General features: G+C 38.6%; 1 protein-coding gene across 6 annotated transcripts in view; it reads right to left on the reverse strand.

Annotated features, from left to right (window-relative positions):
• The window catches only part of Acsl4 (acyl-CoA synthetase long chain family member 4), a 73,655-nt gene that overhangs the window by 10,984 nt on the left and 39,573 nt on the right, over positions 1-23,098 (reverse strand). For all 6 annotated transcript variants that reach the window (XM_021152848.1, XM_021152849.2, XM_029473008.1 and 3 more), the window contains exons 6-15: positions 19,786-19,924; positions 17,625-17,775; positions 17,392-17,515; positions 15,663-15,734; positions 14,295-14,434; positions 13,185-13,357; positions 7,972-8,046; positions 6,465-6,656; positions 3,059-3,173; positions 2,197-2,354 (exon numbers count right to left, since the gene is read on the reverse strand). In XM_021152848.1, the coding sequence (XP_021008507.1) occupies positions 2,197-2,354; positions 3,059-3,173; positions 6,465-6,656; positions 7,972-8,046; positions 13,185-13,357; positions 14,295-14,434; positions 15,663-15,734; positions 17,392-17,515; positions 17,625-17,775; positions 19,786-19,924 (1,339 nt within the window). The remainder of the gene's footprint in view (positions 1-2,196; positions 2,355-3,058; positions 3,174-6,464; positions 6,657-7,971; positions 8,047-13,184; positions 13,358-14,294; positions 14,435-15,662; positions 15,735-17,391; positions 17,516-17,624; positions 17,776-19,785; positions 19,925-23,098) is intronic.

A 23,098-nucleotide genomic window follows, 5' to 3' on the forward strand; every position in this document is an offset into this window, starting at 1 on the left:
TTGCTTCTTGGTCATGATGTTTTGTCCAGGAATAGAAACCCTGACTAAGACACTCACCAACTGAAAGGTCATTCCAACAACTCAGAGGAACATGTGACTTAGGTGATATCATAGAGCAAATAGACTTTAGTAGGTATCTATGGGACATTCCTTCCAAGCACTGCAGAATACATTTCTTTTCGAAGAAGTCCATAGAATGTCAAAATATATTAAGGCATGAGGCACGTCTTAGAAAATACAAATTAGCTAAAACAATCCCCTGTATTCCATCTAATCACAACAGGAATAGACCACAAATCAACCACAAAGAGAAACTCTATAGAGAGCTCACAGAATTTCTAAGAGTAAACAATACAGGGGGAAAAACCCACAGAAATATGTTCTATTAAACTGTAAAATCTAAACAAAAATCAATGAATTTCTACATGTATATAAGCTTGAAAAATTAATCCAAGATGAGATAAACGATTTAAGCAGGTCTACAATCAGTGAAATTGAAGCAGTAACTAAAAATTTCCCAACTAAAAATATCCAGGTCCAGATAAGAGATTAGCTTCACTGATAGTTTTTATTACATGTTCAAGAACTAATAGTAGCCGGGCGTGGTGGCGTACACCTTTAATCCCAGCACTCGGGAGGCAGAGGCAGGCGGATTTCTGAGTTCGAGACCAGCCTGGACTACAAAGTGAGTTCCAGGACAGCCAGGGCTACACAGAGAAACCCTGTCTCGAAAAACAAAAAAAAAAAAAAAAAGAACTAATAGTAATGCGCCTTAAATTATTCCATAAAATATGAAATGAGCATGGTGTTGCCAAAAACATTTCTACAAACCTGCTATTACCCTAATACCAAAATCAAAGATTCAACAAAATAAAAAAGTATAGACCAGCCCAATAAACATAAATGCAAAAACTTATCAACAAAATTCAGGAACCCATCAAACCATTCACCATGATCATGTTGGCTTAATTCCAGAGATGGCTCAACATATGTACATCAATAAATGAAATAAACTGCATAACTACACTCAAGGACCACCTGGTCCTCCTGATAGATGCAGAAAGGCAAAACTCCAACATTCCACCAGGGTGTGGTGCTGCAGGCCTTTAATTCCAGGACTAGGGAGACAGAGGCAGGTGAATCTCTGTGAGTTTGAGGCCAACATGATCTGTTGAAGTAGTTCCAGGACACAGAAAAACCCTGTCTCAAAAACCAACAAAACACAACAAACAAACACACAAAATCCAACATTCCTTAATATTAAAAGACCCTGAAGAAACTCAGATTAGAATTTATTTATGTATTTATTTGTTTATTTATATCCATATACCTATACTGCTCTCAACCTTGCTCAGAAGTTTCTTTTGGTAGTAGGCAGAAATAAATACACAGACTCATATCATAATTGTCAAAGAACTGAGAATAAGCGACTGTGAGTATTCAGCCCTAAATAGCATGACTCTCAAAAACCCTCCCTGCCCAAGACTCAAGGAGCATTGTGGAAGAGAAACTAGGAAGAATGTAAAAGATGAAAGGTAGGGGCTGTAGTGAAGAGTACTGTGAAATGCTGTCTTTTGTATAAGGAATAGCCACTGGGCAAATGAATTCACAGCAGCTATGGTCATGCCTGCAAAGACCTATACTAAATCAAGTCAGTCAACATGGATGGCAGAGCATCTCATGAGCCCCCCCACCCTTAGCCTAAGAGTTGCTGTCTGCCGCTGATACCTTTTCCTTGGGGGTGTGGCCACTGGTAGACTGCCCGTGCTTCAATGGATGGCCCTACACTCATGCCCATGTAGGCACCACTAAGGGGACTTGGTGGGTTATTAAAAGAGAGAAGAGGACATAAAATTGGGAAGGAGACCCACTATTGGGTAAGGTCTAAAGGAAGCTACAGGGAAACAGATTATGATTTTATATACACACACACACATATAAAATTCTCAAAGAACAAGAGTATGTATTTAATTGTTAAGTTGATTTTATATCCACACACACACACACACCACTCATTGAGATTTTTAGAAAAAAAAAAAGGATATAAAGATGTTTTAAAGGGACTTAGATGGAAGTAGCAAGGAGTGAATACAATCAAGATGCATTGTACATGTGTCTGAATTTTCTAGTGTAACGCACAAAATAATTATTAGGTGACTTTTATGGACTTCAACAGCTTAGCAATTTCTTACTTACTGGCATTTGCAGCTTCTCGAATTTCTTTCAGTATTTCAGCTTCCATGGCGGGATTATTGCAAATATCAACCCAAGATCCTTCTACCCCCTTCTGTTGTGCCAAAAGAGTCAACTTTTTCTGGTTAGGAACCACAAAACTGATCACATAGGACTGGTCACTGAAAAATATACATATTAAGGAGTAAGTAAAATTATTCACGTTATTCAATGTAACAGTACAGTATTAGTAATTCTAAATATACATATTATATAATATTAATAAATAAAGAAAGTGGCTCAATCTCACAGGCTTTTGACTTAGAAAAACTTGGACTGAAAATTCACCATGTGCTACCTATGTGAACTTTTGGGGAAATTATTCATGCTGAGTCTTAATTGCTATGGATCCTATATGAAAGAACTTGTAACATAGGTTAAATCAGAAAATAAACATTTAGCAAGACATGGTAGATGTCTAATAAAAAACTATAATAAATGAGTTTCAGGAAAAGACCGTCATGTTGTTCTATAAATTCAAGAACTTTAATGTTTATTTTCCTAGCCACAAAGTTCTAAGAGACTTTTGATGATATCTGAATGTTTACACACAATCAAATTTCTTTTATAATGTTCCTTTTACTGTTAAGTATGAAACACAAAACAGAACTATTTTTTGTCTGGCGAGATAGCAATCAAGTCTGATGACCTGAATTTGATCTCCAGGACCCAAATGGTGATAGAAGAGAGCCCGCACAAGGTGTTCCACGTGAGCGTCCCCCAACAAACACAAAAGAGATGATACATAGATAGATAGATAGATAGATAGATAGATAGATAGATAGATAGATAGATAGACAGACAGACAGACAGATCAAAGAGTTACCTTTTGGCAAAAGCACAGATGTTGTCGATCAGTGGACAATTCTTCAGTGCAGCTTCTACTTTCCCAAGAGATACATATTCTCCTGCTTGTAACTTTACCAGATCTTTCTTACGATCTAGAATCATAAAAATATGGATCGTCAAGTTAAATCAGAGACATTGGCGGTTTTCTCTTGGGAGACCTGAGCTCCTCTGAATGGAGATGGAGGGGGGAATGGATCTGATGAAGAAGAAAGGTTGGAGGCAGCTAGGGGGAGTAGGGGAGAACTATGGTTGGGAATCCCAGCACTCCGGAGGCAGAGGCAGGGGGGTTTCTGAGTTCAAGGCCAGCCTGATCTACAAAGTGAGTTACAGGACAGCCAGGGCTATAGAGAGAAACCCTGTCTTGGAAAAAAAAAAAAAAGAAAAAAAAAAAANAATTGTATTTTCTATTAAAAACTACAAACCCACAGTTTGTTGCATTGTGGCATACATAATTCTGGTTTTATTTAAATTTATTGCCTTAGATTTTATTTATAAAGATATTTCTTCTAAAATCTTGACATATATGTATATATGCATATGTACATAAAATTTAATATAAATTTCAATATAGTTTAATAAATATATAAATATAATTTTAATACATAAAATTATGTGTGTATACATATATAATTTTCCAAAGCATACTGATAAAAATGCATCAAGTACTAAAGATTCAGCACTCAGGTGTGTAAGGTAAGATCATCTTAAGTTCTAGGCCAGTGTAGTCTCTTAATGGTTCAAGTTCAGTCTGAGGTATGACTGCAAGAGTATGTCTCAAATCAGTTCTCTCCAATAAGTGTCACCAAATCTATCAACCACATACCAGAGCAGGACACATTTCTGGCAGTAGTTAGCCAAACACACAGACACACAGACACAGACACACACACACACAGACACAGACACACACACACACACACACACACACACATACATACACAAGATTCCATGGTATTTGCTTGCTTCTCTTTTGTCTTACTGGTTTTTTTGTTTTTTGGATGTTTTGACTTTCATTTTGTCTTTTCCTTTTAAGAGAGTGTATAAAAGTTTGAGAGGGCACAAAATTAGGTAGGAAGGTGAGGAAGATCTGGGAGGACTTGGGGAGGGGTGAAAACACAATCAAAATATACTGTTTGAAAATAGTTTAATAAAAACATACTTAAATAAATATTAGCTAAAGGTTATACAAAGCTGTAACATCATGTCATACTCCCTGAATGTTATGAACTTCTCACACTCAGAATTCCAATGACGTTAAGGGAAGGAACAGAACTTGGAGCATTAGATTAGGAATGGGAGCATCATCTGCTACAGGCTGTGATGCTTGGTATTTCAGCTCATCTCTTTCCACCTCATTCATATCCGTGACAATGGTGCCTTCCCCACAGAAGCATGTCACAGTCTATTCCATATAAAGCACACTCAACAAATGCCAATTCCCACATTCCCTATTTGACATTTTCTTTGTAAAGTGACAGTGCTGTAAGAAAGTACTGTCACAGGACAGCTCATCTTGAGTAATTATTAGCCTGCTTTAAATCTTTTCTATGAATGATGTGTTGCCTACCAACAGCAATAGTAAGGAAGACAGAGGCGTAGGAGGACGGGGGAGGAGGGTTCTGATCAAAACTCACTGTACTCATGGATGAAAAAATAGGTTTTCTAAAAAAGACTGTGCTAGATGCTTTTCAACAAAAGACCCTCTCTGACAATTCTGCTAACCCTAATGGCTTCCTTTTCCATTTTAAACCTGCAGCAACAGTGGGCACGTGCATTGTACATATGTGTTGATAATATCCATACATTTGGATCACAATTGTTTAGTTTCTTCCAAAATGCACAAATGTAAGATTATATTCAAGGAAATGGGATAATAAAAATAATCCTCTAACACACATTGGCCGAGGGTGGGGGTGGGGGTGGGGGATGGGAAGCATGATGACCTGAGTTCAAATCTCCAGCACCCACATAAACGCTGGGCACTAGCACGTGTGTTTAAGCTCAGTGTTGGGAGAAGGGCAGAACCAGGTCAATTCCTGAAGCTCATTGGCCAGCAAGCCCAGACAAATGGATAAGCTCCAGGTTCAGTGAAATACTGTCTCAAAAGACGCCAGAGAATGGTTTTAAAAGACACCCAGCCCTTCCACCTCTGTCCTCCAGGTCTACCCACACACCGATGTGCACAGACACACACCAAGTACAAACACCATACACACATGCAAACTGAAGAGGAGCCAGACGTGGTGGCACATGGATAGAATTCCTATTCATAGGAGTCTGACGCAGAAAGCTTGTGAGGTCAAGGCCAGGCTGTGCTACATAAGCTTATAGCTCCGTTTTGTTATCTAACACAAAACACGTCTCAAAAACCAGTTGCACCAGTAGAGGATAAAAGGGAGCTTAGGATGTACATGCATAGTACTCCTCTAGCATATACAAAACCTAGCTTTGCTCCACAATAGATGGCAATAGGAAAAATATGAATATGATTGCCTAGGAAAAAAGTTCATCATGTTTTTTAAATGAATCAGTAGATGAATGGTAAAGATGAAGACCAAACTTCCCAGGAAATCACTGCTTACATTCTGCTCAGATACTGTAAAGTAGAGCCACAGAATGAAATGTGTCACTAGAACTATGACCAAGCGACTGTATCACTAGAAGACAGACTAGACCTGGATGAGTAGCCCTTATAGCTAGTTAGTGTTTAAACCTTTGCCTATTGAAAGTGAACACAGGATTTCTTTTGGAGTCGCTTTTGGAGTTGCGTTTTGAGTATAAACATCTACTTCCGTTAAGTCCAGTTTTAAAAATAATAATAATAATAATGCCAAAGCAACACGCACTTTCAAAAGAATAGACTGGTGCTGAAGATTGAAATGATCTAGCTCTTACAGATAGAGCCATAGAAAGAGGTACCGGAAAAAAAAGGGGTGCATGATGATCACTGAGAAATTAGGGGGAAGGAAGGCCTAAAATCATATATGCATGCCACCGTAAATAGTTATACAGAGTTCTGTAGAGTTAAGCAAAAGAGGTCTTTCCTGGATCATTTTTTTGTTTATTCATTGCTGAATCTATTTTCCATTTTTCTGTCCACTTTCCCCTTCCCCTCCTCACACATTGCTACTACTTCAAAAGATTCAGGCACTTCTCTGAGCATCTCTCATTTCTTAACTCATCTAAGGCTAGCAGCTGCGCTATGAGGTGGATGTGTCTATTTCACAGATTGGAGCTCAGGCAGAAAGGGCACAAGTAAAGGAGCTTGCAGAGAGTTGGAACTAATCAGTCTACCAACCCCACTGATGGCCTAACCTATGTTCTTATTCAGCCTCACTGAAGCTACAAAATGAAAGAGACTATAGAAGAGAGAACACACTGACCTATAATCTGTAAGCATCCATCAGGATGGAATTCTCCAATATCGCCAGTGCAAAACCACCTTTGTCCATTTTCATCCACACAATAATCTTCTGCTGTTTTCTCTTCATTTTTAAAATATCCCATGGAGATATTCTGGCCGCCAATCACAATTTCACCTCTGGGGTTCGGCTTATCATGAACTGTATAACCACCTATAAATTTTTTTTTAAAAAATCAGTTATTATTCTCAAACAAAATTTATCATCTTCTATAAATTCTTTATTACAATTATTTGTGTGTGCACAGGTGCACATGCGTGTGTGTACACACATGTACACATGTACACACCCGCATGCCACAGTGCGCGTAAGTCAGAAAAAACATTGCAACAGTTGGATCTTTTCTTCCATTATGTGGGTCCCAAGAAACAAACTCAGGCCATCGAACTTGGCAGCAAGTTCAATGAGCTACTGAGTCGTCTCAATGACCCTTCATTAATTCTTCAAGTTTGTTATTCTAAAGTTTATATTGTGTTTTTGGGAGGAGCTAAGTTTACATTTCATCAGTTATGAGTGTATAATAAGGGAATAATGGGAAGGAGAGCAAGGGAAACTCTATGACAGGCACCATTGCAAACCTCCTACCCAAACCTTCCCATGATACAAACCTTCAAGCAGCAGACATAATTAAAGCTAAGTGTTCAATAAAACCATCCCCAACAAGAGCAAAACTTAAAGGGGTTCTAAGTAAGTCTTCAATGTGTTGCTATCAACACTTTTCAGATTTAATGCTCAGGAAAGTTTCAGGCAGAGACACTAGACAGGAAGAAAGGGCATAGCATTAAGCAACCGAGAAGGGGAGGCCGTGGCAAATGGGGAAAACTTTACAGATTAAAACAGTGGCCAGACAATTACTGTCTAGTAGTTATCATCAATTCTTTCTGGCATGGCAAGGCTGTTTAATTATTTGTTTATTTAATAATCCACCATACTGCATGTAATTAATGTATATTTATTATCCTTTATCATGTCCATCATAGGAAAATTGGTTTATACCTGACTTCAGATGTTTGTAAAAAGAATTATCAACAGTTGTGTTTATGATTCTGGTTTCTTCTAAATGCCTTGCCTCTGTATATGTAAATATTTACTGTACAAAGTAACTACACAGATGAATACTGACTGGAAATTGGCTAGCGTCAAGGCCTTGTTGTATAAATGTGTACAGGGTTTCTCCTTCACAGCCCCAATGTCATCACTAGCAGAGGTGAACTTCAAAAGGTCCCTCATCCAGGGGAAGTTCCAATTAGAAACTCCGTCCCACCTTGCCATTGAGTATTTCCTAAATTAAAAAGGACACTGGCTAAAATGTAGTCATTTTCCCCTCTGAGCATAAGGAAGTCATAGGAATGGGCAAAACCAAAGAACCACCTGCTCTGACAGGCAGCTTCTCACTTCAATGCAACCCAAGGCTCCTGAGGGTTTTCAGTGCGTCTAGAAATCCCAGAAGCCGGTGTGAAACCCTTACCTTCCTGCCAGTCTTTCAGTTTAATTTCACAGCAAATAAGAGGAGCTCCAACTCTTCCAGTAGTGTAGTCAGTAACTAGAAGAGAAAAGGCACCACCACCATTAGTGTACAGTAGTTCCGACGTGCACACCAGGCCACTAGAAATGCCGGCTCTAAAAGGTGACATGGGGAGTGCCAACTCTACATTTTTCAGCATTTCGACTCCCATTTCCACGGAATATTTTTCTTCCCAGGGCTATATTTTAAATAATTACATTTTTTAAAATCTGCTAAAAGCAAGGGATGAGGTCTACCATTATCTAACCTAGGATTCTGCTAAGACAGAAGAATATCACAAGAATTCCCGTTCTATCACTCACTGCATGTATCAAATTACTTGTCTTTGGCTCCATTTCTTCACCTATAAAAAACACCCCGACTTCATATTTAAAAGTACATGCAGTGAAGACCAAATGTGATGATGAAAGCGGCACTTGCTGCTACTTGTCACAAATAAAATGTCCAAGAGCTGTAACCACTGTTCTGAGACAGCAGCAGTGGCATCATCAACATCATCATCATCACCATCACCATGTCATTAGCCCTTCCTTAGCAATCTGTGGCTACTCTTAGCAATAATCACATCTTCATAGATGGTTTATTATGAACCCAGCACTATATTAAACATTGCTAGCTAACATATGAAGAATGATCTGACCCAGCCCTCAAAGGCCTTACCAACAGACAACCCAGGGAAAAATGTATGTGAAACAGTACAGAGAACACTTAAATCCTAATCTGCATGGACAAGCAATGACAGAAATGAGCTAAGAAGCTAGGACAAGGGTGTCAGTCCTACAGAAAGCATAGTACAAAAACCCGGCAGCAGCCTTTACAAAACAGCTTCAATTGGAAAGAAAGACTACGAGTTGTCTTATCCCAGAGAGTTATGAAATCAATAATTGGAACTTGAGTACTCTTGAAAAGGAGTTAAAATGAGATAACCAAGAAATGCAAGATAAGAAAACTGTAGCTCTGTCTTATACACTTATACACATGATAGTGAGAATGTCCTTTGCCGGTATGTAGATAGGTTGTACCCACTACATTTAAAAAAAAAAAAAAAAAAAAAAAAAAAAACCTAAGGTACCAGGGCATCTTCCCACACTCACGTCATCCTTTGTAAGTTATCGCACAGTGTTTTCTATAGTGTTGGGTTCATAATAAGCTATCTAATCAATGAAAACACATGGTGTGACTCGTGTTTCTAGCTGCATATGTATCAGAGGATGGCCATCTATGAAGATGTGATTAATTAAATAGATGATTTAAATTAAGTTATAATCTCAAAAGAGAAAGAAATGCTCTCTACAATGACATATATATATATATATATATAGGGGGATGTTCATCTTACCCCCATGGGTCCGCTATTCACCTCAGTTAACAGTCACAAGGACTTGGGCTGCCCCTCCCCCTTTAGGGCTGCATACTCCAATCTGTACATGGAATACTTGTGTTGCTTTCCTACTCTCTGTGCCTTTTACCTGGAGGCTTCTACAAGTACCATAGTATTCTAGATACCCGAAGGATCCATGTAAAACAAACTATCCTTATAAAAGTTGGGCAATGATGATTGGCTATAACCAGTCAACAGAAAGGGTATTCCTCAAGAAGAGAGAAATTACAGTGAGGTTAAGCCAGAAAAGCTCTGTCAGAGAGATGGCTTGCCTAGGGAAGAAAAGACAGGTATCTAAGATGATAGACGGGTACAATCACACTAGATCAACAATATCTTCCAAAAAAAAAAAAAAACTAGGTAAAGGCGTGTTTAGACTTTACACATCCATCAAACAGTGGGTAGGCTAGAAAAGACTAAAGGGCTGTCATTTCAGAACAGCTAAAGTAATATAAAGTGCGATGACAACTTTGGCCCAGAGGGAAAGGGCAGCCTAGTGAGAGAATGGGTAGAACCAATTAAAATTAAAGATAGGAAACAGTCTGAGGAGTTCCAAGTTGATTAACTCCTGGAATGGTTTCAAAGATGTGATAATACTGACACAACAAATAATTTAGCAATAGGTGGCCACTTTGGAATTGGGGTATTACTTTTGGACACAGTTAGCATGAAGTGATAGTAATCTGATTCATCAAAGTTCCTAGGCTGCAGAGGTAGCTCAGAGGTTAAGAGCCCTTGCTGTTCTTGCAGAGGGCGGGATTTTAGTTCCCAGCCATGATTTCAGGTGGCTTACATCTAATCACCTGTATGCCTAGCCACAAGAGATCCAACACACTCTTCTGGACTCTGTGGATGCCTGCACTAGTGTGTGTGTGTGTGTGTGTGTGTGTGTGTGTGTGTGTATGTGTGTGCACGCACGCATGTGTGCACATGTGATTAAAATGCCATTTTTATTTTAAAATTTTTCATGCAATATTTTGATAAACTCTTTTCCCTCCCAACTCCTCTCTACCTCTCTATCCACCAAACTCCCAAAAGAAAATCAAAACAAACAAAAAAACCAGTAAGACAAATCCCCGCAAACACACACACACACACACAAAATGTGTATTTTGTATTGACCTGGGATGGGTCCTGTCCTTGAGTATAACACTCCATTGAAGAAAACATTTTCCCTTTACCAGTCGGTATCAATTGAGGTGATACGCATATGAACTCAGAGACTGAAACAGCATGTACAAGACCTACTCAAGTTCAAACCAGAAAAACAACCTTTAAAAAAATGATTCCTATATAACCCTAGTGTTTCTCAACCTGGCAGGATTTTCATGTGCTCAGGAGATATGTGGCAATATTTGGAGCTATGTTCCATTTGTACAGCGTGGGCGAGCAAGTTACTACTAGTAATGTGATTGTTAATACCTCTCAGTACATGAAAGGGGTGTCAAACCAAAGAATTGTGTGCATCAGAATGTGAAGAGGGATAAGGCTGAGACACTCTGCCTTTAGGAATTGAAGGTAACAGAAGATAAAACAAAAAAGGAGGGATGTAAGAGGGATACTTGCTCCAAGAGTGAAATTCCCCAAAGTGAGGATTGAGATCAGGCTATCACCAAACTGTCTATCTATATGTACACCCATAGATTTGCATTGCTCTCAACTTTGGCTAGAAATGGTTAATGCAGAGAACCAGAGTTCAGAGTGCCTAGTAGGTGTGGGTAGTGCTCAGTACGGATGGATGAATCAGCTACTGTAACACTGATCTCAGGCTGTGAGTCACAAGCCCTTTGGTAACCCTCAATCTCCAAAACGATTTACATTACAATTAACAACTGTGGCAAAATTAATAGTTAGGAAGTAGCAACGAAAATAATCTTTATGATTTGGGGAATCAGTACACCATGAGGGACTGTATTAGAGGGACACAGCATCAGGAAGGTGGAAAACCAATGATCTAGATAGAACTTTCTTCCATCTAATGAGGAACAAACATGTCATTACATCAGAATACAAGAGCCAGAGGATGGGCATGTGTGTCAAAATGCTAACTTCTGAACACAATGTGGCTGTTGTACGTATCAACTCACAGCAGCTATGCCTCCTATACAAGACCTGCACAAGACTACGCCAGTGAAAATTCCACAGGGTTCCTAAGACCCCACCTTGGCAAAGGAGTTATTGGTAACTGAGAGCTGCTGGGATGTGAAATCATTCTTTGGGAACGTGGCCAGCAATGGGTTGCCTACATCACAGGAGACAATTCCATACCATGTGCATATTGGCAGCAGTAACTGAATACAAAAAAATGGGAGGAGAGAGGACTAAGGGCCCTAGTGGTAGCTAGAGAGATGTAATGCTGTATGGATATGACCAAAATCTGCTGCATTCATTATGACATTGTGAAAGAATAAAAATAGAATTTTAAAAACTGATCAAGGAAAGAAAATGAAACTATCATGACAGAATTCTGAGGCTTAAAGCTAAAAGGGACATATGATACTTTCAACTAAGTGTTTATAAAACTAACACAGGGTAGGCTTAGAGCAAACTCTTTTTTGCTTATTGCTGAAGACACCATTTTAGATACAGGGCCCAGAGACCCCTGAGCTGGAAGTAACCTGCATGCCTCTCTCCCTGAGGATTAGCTGTCCTCCTACCAGAAGCAGTCATGCTTCCAAAGACCACTAGTCCTAGCCAGCTATGATGCCTATGAACCACAAGAATGACCAACATGACAAGATAACTCTATGGGTGCAGACGTGGCATGCATGGTGATAACCAACAGCTCTCTAACTGGATATAAGACCTGCTCAACAAGAGAGAACCCATGCCTAGTTCTGGAAGCCTAGCCAACTACCCAGGATTAGAAGTCATGGATCTTGGAGGATAATTCCCAACCATTCATGTACTAAGCCAACATAATCCCTAACCACACTATAACACTCACAGGTAAGTGTAGTTCTCACCCTTCATCAAAGAAACTTCTCTCTGCAGCATCTGGGAACCATTACAGAAAACTACAACCCATCAAAACTGTGGAACCCGGTCCAAATGGATACATTTCCAAACCAATTCCTGCACCTAATGTTCAGGCAACAGGGCGTGGCTGGGAGGGGAGCCAGAGAATTAAGGAGGGAATTTGCTGTGTGATCATATCTCCTGGTAATGTCAGAAGCTACATCCATAAGATCTCACCAATATGACTGAACAGTGACAATAACAGGCATGCCAAATTGGATGGGGAAAAGACAAGGAGGCCTCAGCCCTATAAGAGAGGACAAAGACAATGCTGGGACAGGGAGAAGTCGTCTTCTGCAAGGAAAGCACACCAGTTGGATATTCAATACCCAATGGTCACCCCTGCCAGACGTCAGTGTATGCACCTTTAATCCCAGCACCCAGGAGGTAAAGGCAGGCAGATCTCTGAGTTTGAGGCCAGCCTGATCTACAAAGTGAGTTCCAGGACAGCCAGAGCTACACAGAGAAACCCTGTCTCAAAAACCCAAAATGGTCAGTCCTGAAAACATACATAGGAGTAACACTATGGAATGAGCTGGTTCTAATAGGGAATCTTTATATATATATAACTATATGCATGTTACAACAATTTTTAAAAAAAGAATTTGAAAGAGAGCAAGGAGAGGTATATGGCAAGGTTTGAAGGAAACAAAGAGATAGGGGAAATGATGTAACTGTTATAATCTCAAAAAATTTTAAGAACATTATAAGATAACCATGGTCTTCCCCATGATGCTAACACATGACCAATGCTTACCTTCAGTAACTGTTCCAGCACCACATGATTCTGTCAGCCCATAGCCCTGACCAATGGGGCAGCAGAAGCAGACATTCATGAATCGGTGTGTCTGAGGGGACAGTGGCGCGCCGCCAGACAGCATCATGCGGACATTCCCTCCCAGCAGAGCCTTCACCTTTTTAAACAGGATCCTTGAAAAGAAGGGGGAAAATGATGGTCATACTGTCACACACTATTCTTGATACCTGACAACTTATAAACAATGATAAAATTCTCCAAACCGTGGTGGAACAGACGTTTCCAAACCATGATGATAATGGGAAGGTGAGAAACACAGCAAATAATACCTTCATACTATGCCAGGAAAGCATTCAAGCCCCGCCCCCCCCCAATCCAAATGTGTAATATTGGGATCATGCTCAGACACATGCTAAACAAAAGAAAATGGCATCGAAGGAAAAATATAAGTTTTCTATGGAGCATTAGGTCTACTTATGAAGCTTCGAATGACAACTCGCACTGCTACACTGTAACTGCTATACTCACTGACTTACCCTAACTTTATGAACACAGTAAAACAGAGAAACACATGTAGAATGCACCTTAAAAATCTCTTTTCTTTCTCTCTCTCTCTCTCTCTGTGTATATACAGTAATGTTGCTTATTATGTTACTCTTAAGCTTTAATGTTTATATTCAAAAATTAAGCTTGAATGTTTATATTCAAAACTGTATTCTGAGTTTTCTTCAAGAGACCCAATACTTATTTAAGTATTAAGTATTAAAATTAGTTAAATTATCAAAGTCAGAGTCCACTGTCTCTTCATTCCTGTATAAATGATAGGATATAGAATAAAGAATAAGTCGAGGTTTTGATCATGGTGATAATCTTCGAACTAGATGAATTTGCCATTTGTTTGGTCTTCTTTCAGGTTTAAAAACACAAAACCTCATAGGCACACTGACACGTGTTCATGGTGCCAGACTTTGAAAAGCTGAGGCAAGAGGGTCGCTTGGGTTAAAAAGTTTAAAACCAGACTGGAAAACATCAAAATTTGGAGGCCATACCACACTATACCAAGCAGAACACAATACAGGTTCAAAATTCAGGGCCCCTGAATATACTTACAGATTACAAAGAGGGGCGTCATAGCCTTTCTTGATTTGCTCTAATTTGTAATCATACCCGATTTTAAATAGAGTTTTCTGAACATAATTCATCTCTTGAACCTTGCTCATAACATTCTTATAAATTCTATCCATGATTTCCTGCAAGAGAAACAAAATACTAAATAATATGAAAAGAATTAAAACAATACCAAAGACAGTCTCAAATTGACAATACCTTGATACAACCTCTTAGGGCAGTGGTTCTCAACCTTCCTAATGCTTTGACCCTTTATTTAGTATAGTTCCTTCACATTGTGGTGACTTCTCCAACTATAAAATTACTCAGTTCCTACTTCAAAACTGTAATTTTGCTGCTGTTATGAAGCATACTGTAAATACCTGATATGCAGGATATCTGATATGTGACACCTGTGGATGTCACGACCCACAAGTTGAGAACCACCATCTTACCTAGAAATCTCCAGGATAATGGATATATTAATTTCATTTATTATACAACTAATTTTACTGACTTGTTCACTACTTCTAGGAAACTAAAGATAATACATATTCATTAGTATAACATGTCCAATAAACATACACAATCTAAAATAAAATAAAATTTTATTTTAAAAAGACTCAGCACAAGTATACAAGGAGAGCAGCGGTGGAAAAGACCTGGTTCAACCAATGGGAAAGACTGGCCAGCAAGTCCTGGACAGCTGCTGAACTCATAGGCCAGCAGGACATGAACAGGAAAAGAGTCTTCCATTGTCCAAATCCAAACAGCAATCATGGGGATGGAGGGATACCTGAACGGTCTAGATGTTTCTATGAGTTTATTTCCTGAGGTCACATGGTCAGGGAGGGCTCTGATCTAAGCGATGGTTTAATCACTAATGAGTACATTTCTTTAGGAAGAACTTCAGGGCGATGATTTGTCAGACACTACCTTTGTGTGGTGTGGTGAGTGAGAAGTGTTGCCCTTTAGACTCAGATCTGTCACCAACCTGTCCTGTAACAGTGGAGATGCTGCCTCAGTTCAGTAGGATGCTGTAGGACTTCCTTAACTGTATCAAATAAGATTTAACAAAACAATCTGTCGAGTACATTTCTACCTTAAGATACTGGGACTATGCCTAACTCTAGGTGATGTGAAGGTCATTTTCATCTTGAATTTTCAGGCACCAGCAAATACAGGTACACATTTCAACTTTAGTCTTTCTATGATTATTTTTTTTGAGGATCACCTATGCCAACATTTCAAAGTAAAATTATTCTTAAGTGGACACATATACTTAAAAGTATTACATTTTCAAAATTAGAAGTGTAAGCAAGAGCTTGTCTAAGTGAGCCTTTGCTATCTGTATGACTATTCTGTACTCACCGGAACAGCAGCCATAAGTGTGGGTTTCAGTACAGTACAGTCACCCTTGCTTCCCTTCTTGATTTTGCTGGACTGCATTAATGAAAAGACAAGAATCATCAGGGAAGATGTTAGCCAAAATGGGCCAGGTCTAATCCAAATACTGATAACGAGAATTTACACATGGGATTCAATCTTCTATTACTCCAACTACTGCAAGTCCAAAGAGTACATGTTTTGTTTTGATCCTGTTGATTTCGCTTCTAGCACATCTCACTCTTCCATAGCAGAGAAACTGATCCAGGATAATAAGAGAATTGGCCATTTTGGTGAACTGAAAATTTGTATTAAAAATGTACCACCAAGTAGAACAGTCAGCACTTTCAGGAAAATGTCCATTTTTACAAAAACCCATTAAAGCATACTTATCACTAAAACAAAATTGAAAGTTAATTTCTAACTTTGATTAATCAACAGGCATATATATCAAAATGACCACTATAAACATTAATTAGAATCAGAGAAATAATTTTGACAATATTCTGGTTGGTAGCATCATAAGGACCATACCAGTGGCCAAGTGGCTACATGCATATATATATCAATCAATATGTAACATTTTGAATTTAGACTGATAAGGTCATTTGCTGGAAACAAAAAAAAAACATAAAAATAAGAATCTCCTACAAAGTAATGTATAAATTTAGATGAGGGCTGGAGAGATGGCTCAGCAGTTAAGAACACTGTCTGCCCTTCCAGAGGTTCTGAGTTCAATTCCCAGCAACCACATTGTGGCTCACAACCATCTCATAATGAAATCTGACACCCCCTTATAGTATGCAGGTGTACATGCAGATATACATTAAATAAAACTTAAAAAGAAATAAATGTAGATAAATCATGTGAACAGGAAAGAAAAGTGGCTGAAGAAGTAGTGAGAGCCATAAAAAGTCAACTGTTTCTCTTTTCCTTTTCTTAAATCGGTTTTCTTTGTGTAACTCCAAATGTGCTAGAACTCTGAGTTGGTGCTGCCTGTTGTTGGGCTTTCTACTATGGACAATAGAGAAAAGGGAGAAGCCTGGTTCAGTGTAAAGTTGAAGGGCTGCCCTTGGAGATCCTGCATTGCTGATCCAACAGAAGTTTCTGCAAAGGTGTAAATATCTGGTAGCTGTACTGTCCAGCATGAGAGCAATTGGTCACATAGGTATCAGAAACTTGTAATGTGGCCTGAAATGTGGGTATATGAAATGAGAGGCCAAGGGTGATGGTGACACACACGTTCATCCCAGACCTCAGGAGGCAGATGGGTCTCTGAAATCAATAGATGTCAGCCTGGTCTATATGGAATGAGTTCCAGAATAGCTAGGGCTACACAGAAAAAGACCCTGTCCTCGAAATAAATACATACATACATACATACATGATGTACACTTTCATCTATTTCTATTTAAAGACATAGCTAGTGGCATGGGTCCAGAATAAATTCAGAAAATCGAAGTGTAAAAACCTACACCTTTCTACAGAGCCAGCTGGTTCAGAACAGTGTGTCAAAGGTTCAGTGAATATATTTTCTAGTACAACTGTCCAAAATAAAATCTAGTACAGCAAGATGAAAGTAGTTATTTCAAAATAACTTTAAAATATGGGCCTAATCAACGCTAATACCAGATTACTCATGGAAAGCGATGTTGGATGCCACAGAGAACTTTTTACTGAATAAACAATCATGAGCCAAGACAAAATGTGTTACCTGGTCAGACAGTGTAAGTGGTGAAGAGTAGCCGATCCTACAGCCATAGGTAAAGCAAGATATCTCTGCTGTCAGCTCCAGCACATGAGCCAAAGGTAAGTAGCCAATATATGTGTCCTTTGGTCTAAAACAAAGTAAGAGAAACATGCAAACCACTCTTGCAAAGGCACCATAAACAAAGAACTTAATCATGAACTCTGGAGTTCTAATAAAGTTGAATGAGCATCTCTCACCCTAGTCCAGGGATACGTTCACACTGGCCTGTCATTCCAGCAATCAAATTGCTATGATGCATCATCACTCCCTTGGGGCGGCCTGTAGAACCACTGGTGTACATGACAATAGCCATGTCTGAAGGAGTTGGTCTACTTGGAGGAACACTCACTACAGAAAAGAGTACATTTTCTTCAGCTCTACATTGAATTACTTGATAAGAAGATTATTTTCATTTTACATAATTCTACAAATTTCCAAAGCAGTCTGGTTGAATAAGTAAGCATGGTTATCAAATTCCAGTTGATGGAAATAAAGATTTCAAACTCAATCCAGCCTATTTTCAGCTCCACCTGACTAAGCCTCTTCACAGTGTTATGTATAGAAGCAGGAAGGATTTGTAAGGCTTTGAAAACTGGAAAGGATAGCATGCTGTGTAGATTCCTTAGCAGTAAATAATGGTTCAGTTCCAGCATGGTAGCACACACCTTTAATCCCAAAATTCCGGAAGCAGACGCAGGTGGATCTCTGAGATTGAGGCCAACCTAGTCTACAGAGAGAGTTCCAGGACAGCCAGGGCTACACAGAGAAACCCTGTCTGGGGGTGGGGGAGAGCACGGCATATCACTGAAATGACTAAACTCAAAATTACATATTTAAACAGGCTATAGCAAATGCTCCTTCAGTGTGTTCATAGTCATTGGTGGGATCCCAGAATGAAAAGGATTCACCTGAGGATCAACTGAAGCAGACCAAATACACAATATGACAGTTCTCATCCTTGCCTATTTTTTAATGAACATTTGCAAAACGTGTCCTTGTAATATTTACCTACTTGAGTAAACTATCACTACAACATGTATCATAGCTCCACATATAATATCGATTATTATGACACATGATAATGACTCTATACTCAGGTAAAGTAGTATAACAAAAATATATGGATCCTGTTTATCCTGGAAACAAACACATGTCAGTGACTCGTGTCAGTAGTCAATCAAACTTGTGAGGACTGGTAAATATTTTCTAAGATTTTGTGTCAAACGTTTTGGTGAATCATCGGAACTGGCAGTAACAGACCCTGTGGATGCCAACCTCCCAGGCAAGCATGCCCTAATCTCACAGCATCAGCCTGATGATAACAGGCAATTCCCCGTGGGTCTCTTATATTCATTCCCATGCATCAAGCCAAGAGATACTGATTTGTTCTGGATTGGCTTTTCAAAGGATGTACAGTGAGATGTATACACTCCAGTATGAACAACAGGCATGCTTACTGCCCAGAACAGTAAAAAGAATAAAATATTTGGCCTCAGGACTTCTTTTCTATGATACGAATGCTAACATGATACTCTGTTTGTAGCCAGACTTTTGGCTATTTTGTGGGTTCTTTTTTCTTCCACCCTTTCAACCCACTAGCACTAGATGTGTGTGTGGGGGATATAAAGGGGACAGAGGTGTCATTATTGCCAGACTACATCCCTGATGATTAGGGGCACTGAGTTCCTTGAAGCAAGTTTGATCTTCCCCATCAGGATATCTAATTTCTTCTTGTTGTTTCTTCTTTGCACAAAACTGCTTAATAATCCACAACCAACAGCAACCAACCAACACCCCACAACCCAACAACACCACCACCTCTCAGGGCCCAGGCATTTATATATTGTCTAAAGAGTCTCCAGAATTCCAAATGTCACACACTCTCAGAAACTATTAGCAGCTGGCAAAACCACAAACTTGCTAGAGCACAAGACAAATCATAGTCAGCTGCTGTGCAAATTTCAAGCAGCCTCATATCGCACACATGGGTTTAAAATGAAAACACATTCTTATAATAAATATGTGTTTTGTGCTCACTTCGGCAGCACATATACTAAAAAAAAAATTCTCACTACAATTCTGACCATTTTTTCCAATAAAATAAAATTTAAAAAAAAAAACAAAAAACAAAACAAAAAAAACCTGCCTCATCTCTAACCTAAAGTCTGCTTGCTGTCTTCAAGAAATTCGGGCAGGATTGCCTTCTTTGGGAAAAGGAAAAAGAATTTTTCTGTCATGTGCAGTCTTGATTACTTTTAAATCAAACAGCTCCAGCATTTACTCATGTTACTTTTTAATAATCTGCTAAAATAACAAATATGAGTCCACGAGGAAATTAATTTCAATTGCTTTACTTACAGTTTTCTGGCTTGGCTCCCAGCTCCTCTACTGATTGCATGCTGTGAATTTCAAGCCCCTCAGGGTACTCCGCTCTATTGATAGTCTTATTATCCACATAAATGATATGTTTAACACAATTGATATCTACTAAGGCCGCCTGTTGAACAGAAATAAAAGCCAGCTATTCAATTTGTCACACTATAAAAATTAGTATTAAGTGAAAGGACTGGAAAATGTTTACTAAGTAAGTTTCATTGTCAATGGTAATTATAAACAAATTCAGCATGCTCTAGTATTGTAAACATAAATATTAAATAAACCATCCATGTCTTTAGGATAAAAACTACTAAAATCAAAACAATTAAAAAGAATAGCAACCACAATAAGATGCTAAGAGACAGGCAATATAAAGATATGTAAAACTAGATAGCAAATATTTTCAATGGAGCAGGGAAGGAATACAGGTATAATTTTCTTACTAGTGTATTTTCTCTTTCTGCTTCTTATCATTCTAATCATAGGCCCATCTCTTAATATCTTAATGTTGATTGTCACAAAAAAAAAATGTACTCTTGAAGCCTCTTGGTAACCACAAAGCAAAAACCAAGGATAGGCAAACCAAAATAAAAAGCAACAGATCAAAATCCGTCATAACAGCAAACCACTTAACCATACATAAGACCATAAGCGAGGTAGAGAAGACCTTAGTAAAGCTGGAAAACAAGCCACAAAATTGGTTGCAGTAAGGCACTACATTCCAATAGTTAGCTGGAATGTACATGGAGTAAAAGGAAAACACAGAATGGCTGAATGGATTAAGATTACCTAACTATATACAATCAACTTACTACATTTCTAGAAGCATCCCTATACAGAGTATCAGGTAAAATAGACTTAAAGTCAAAAGCAGTAAAAGGAAACGAAGTCACTCATTATATGATGACAAAAGGACTGGGGTCAGCAAAATGATTCTGAAGGTAAAGGTGCTTCCTTCCAAGTCTGATGACCTAAGTTAGATCTCCAGATCACACAGGTAAGGGAAGAACCAACCAACTCCCTCAAACTGTGCTGACTTCTCTATTTCCATAGTGTGTGTCCCACCCCAATAAACAAACAAGCCAAAGGGACAAGCTGTACAAAAGAAAAATATATTTTTATACACATACAGAGAGAGAGACCCAATATCTGAGCCCTCAAATACTTTATAAAAACCAGCATTCAGAAACACAGTGATGGATTTCAATATAGGGACAGCCGAAAACCCCACTTTGAACAACGCCCACATGACCCATACATGATGTCAGTAACAACAACAAAATCCAGAATTTAAATTGTGCCCTAAAACAAACGACCTAATAGGTACCTACAAAACTTCAAACAGTTACCAAATAAACAATTTTCTTCTTACAATATTTTTAACTCAGTACATAATGTTTCATACTATTATGACATTTTGAACAAAATGTGGTTTTGTGGTCCTCTTCCCTGTTTCCCATAATGCCACTTGTCTGCCTTTGCTTCTATTTTCTACCAACCTGCTTCCCACTTCTTCCCAATATATGGAACGTACTTCATGATAGAAAAGTGAATAGGACATGAACAAGTTCCAGTAAATTTCAAAGTTAGAAATCGTGTCAATTAGCTATTCTGACCACAGTACAATAAAACTAGAAAATAAAGAGCTTAATAAACTACATAAATATATGAATGTTAAACAACCCAAACAATGGATCAAAGATGAAACCAAAAAAGAAATTTAAAATTTTTTTCTTAAGGGGCTAGAGAGATGGTTCCGTGGTTAAGAGCACAGACTGCTCTTCCAGAGGTCCTAAGCTCAATTCCCAGCAACCACATGGTGGCTCACAACCATCTCTAATGGTATCTGATGCCCTCTTCTGGTGTGTCTGAAGAGAGCAACAGTGTACTCACATACATACAATAAATAAATTAAATTCTTTTTCTTATAACAAATGAAGGTGGGGACACAAGATATTAAAACATATAGGAGACAACAAAAATAGTATCAAAGCTGAGGTTTATAGTATTCAAAGTGTACATTTTAAGAAAGCAGACTTTAATAAACCATCATTGTATCTTAAAAACCTAAAAAAATCAACAACAAATCAAACCGAAAACTAAAGCAGAAGAAAAGAAATAAGAAAGAACAGAGCTAAACGAAACAGACATCAATACAAAAAAAAAAAAAAAAAAAGATGAAGGAGACCAAGAAGAACTGGTTCTTCAGAAAAGTCACAGAGCCTGGGGAGATGGCCCAGTCTGGGAAGAACTTTCAGAGCATTGTAGTGGAACAGGTTTTTTTTTCAATTGTTTTTGTTTTGTTCTTGGATAAACTCCAAAAGCATAGAAAATAGAAGCAAAGGCAGACAAGTGGCATTATGGGAAACTAAAACGCTTCTAAACAGTAAAGGTTCCAATCATCAGAACAGGAAGAACCTATGAGACAGGATAAAACCACGGCCAAGCCTACATGTGACATGATACAAATCCAGAAACTCAGCAAGAAAAAGTCAAAGAAGCCAAATGAAAATGGGCAAGAGATATACACGAGGAGACAGAAATAACCAACCGATACATGAAAAAAATCTCAGCATCACTAATAATCAGGGAAATATAAATCAAAACCACATGAAATTTCACCCAACTCCCAAGAGTATGACTATCAACAAACAGACAAAAGGCAGTAGTGAGTCTATGGAGTAAGGGAATCTTTGCACTACACTGTTTATGAAAATCTCCATTAATATAGTCATATAAAGAGTCCTGAAGAACCTCCAAGGCTTTAAAACAGAATTACTATATAACCATAACGATCTTAATATTGGAAATCCTGAAGGTATGATTTCATTATGCCAATGACATTTATACTCTCCTGTTCGATACTCACAATGGCCAAGGAATGGATACAGGCTATGAATTGATGAAGGGATAGAGAAGACGTGTTACATATATACATTGGAATACTATTCAACCATAAAAAGGAGAACCTACGGTTTGCAACAGTTTGGCTATAACTAAATGTCATTACTGTAAGTGAAACAAGCCAGGCCCAGAAAGGTTAAGTAAGGAGCACATCCTCTCTCCCATGTGAAATGTAAGAAAGCCTTATGAAACTGACATTGAGGGTAGAACTGTGGCTACCAGGAGGATTGGGAGGACAAGAAAACTGATTCATGGATTCTATGTTACAGCTGGATATAGAACAAGAAGATATGTGTCTCTTGTGAGACTATGCCGGGGCCTAGCAAACACAGAAGTGGATGCTCACAGTCAGCTATTGGATGGATCACAGGGCTCCCAATGGAGGAGCTAG

This window comes from Mus caroli, chromosome X (assembly GCF_900094665.2).
Source record: "Mus caroli chromosome X, CAROLI_EIJ_v1.1, whole genome shotgun sequence".
Classification (NCBI taxonomy): domain Eukaryota; kingdom Metazoa; phylum Chordata; class Mammalia; order Rodentia; family Muridae; genus Mus; species Mus caroli.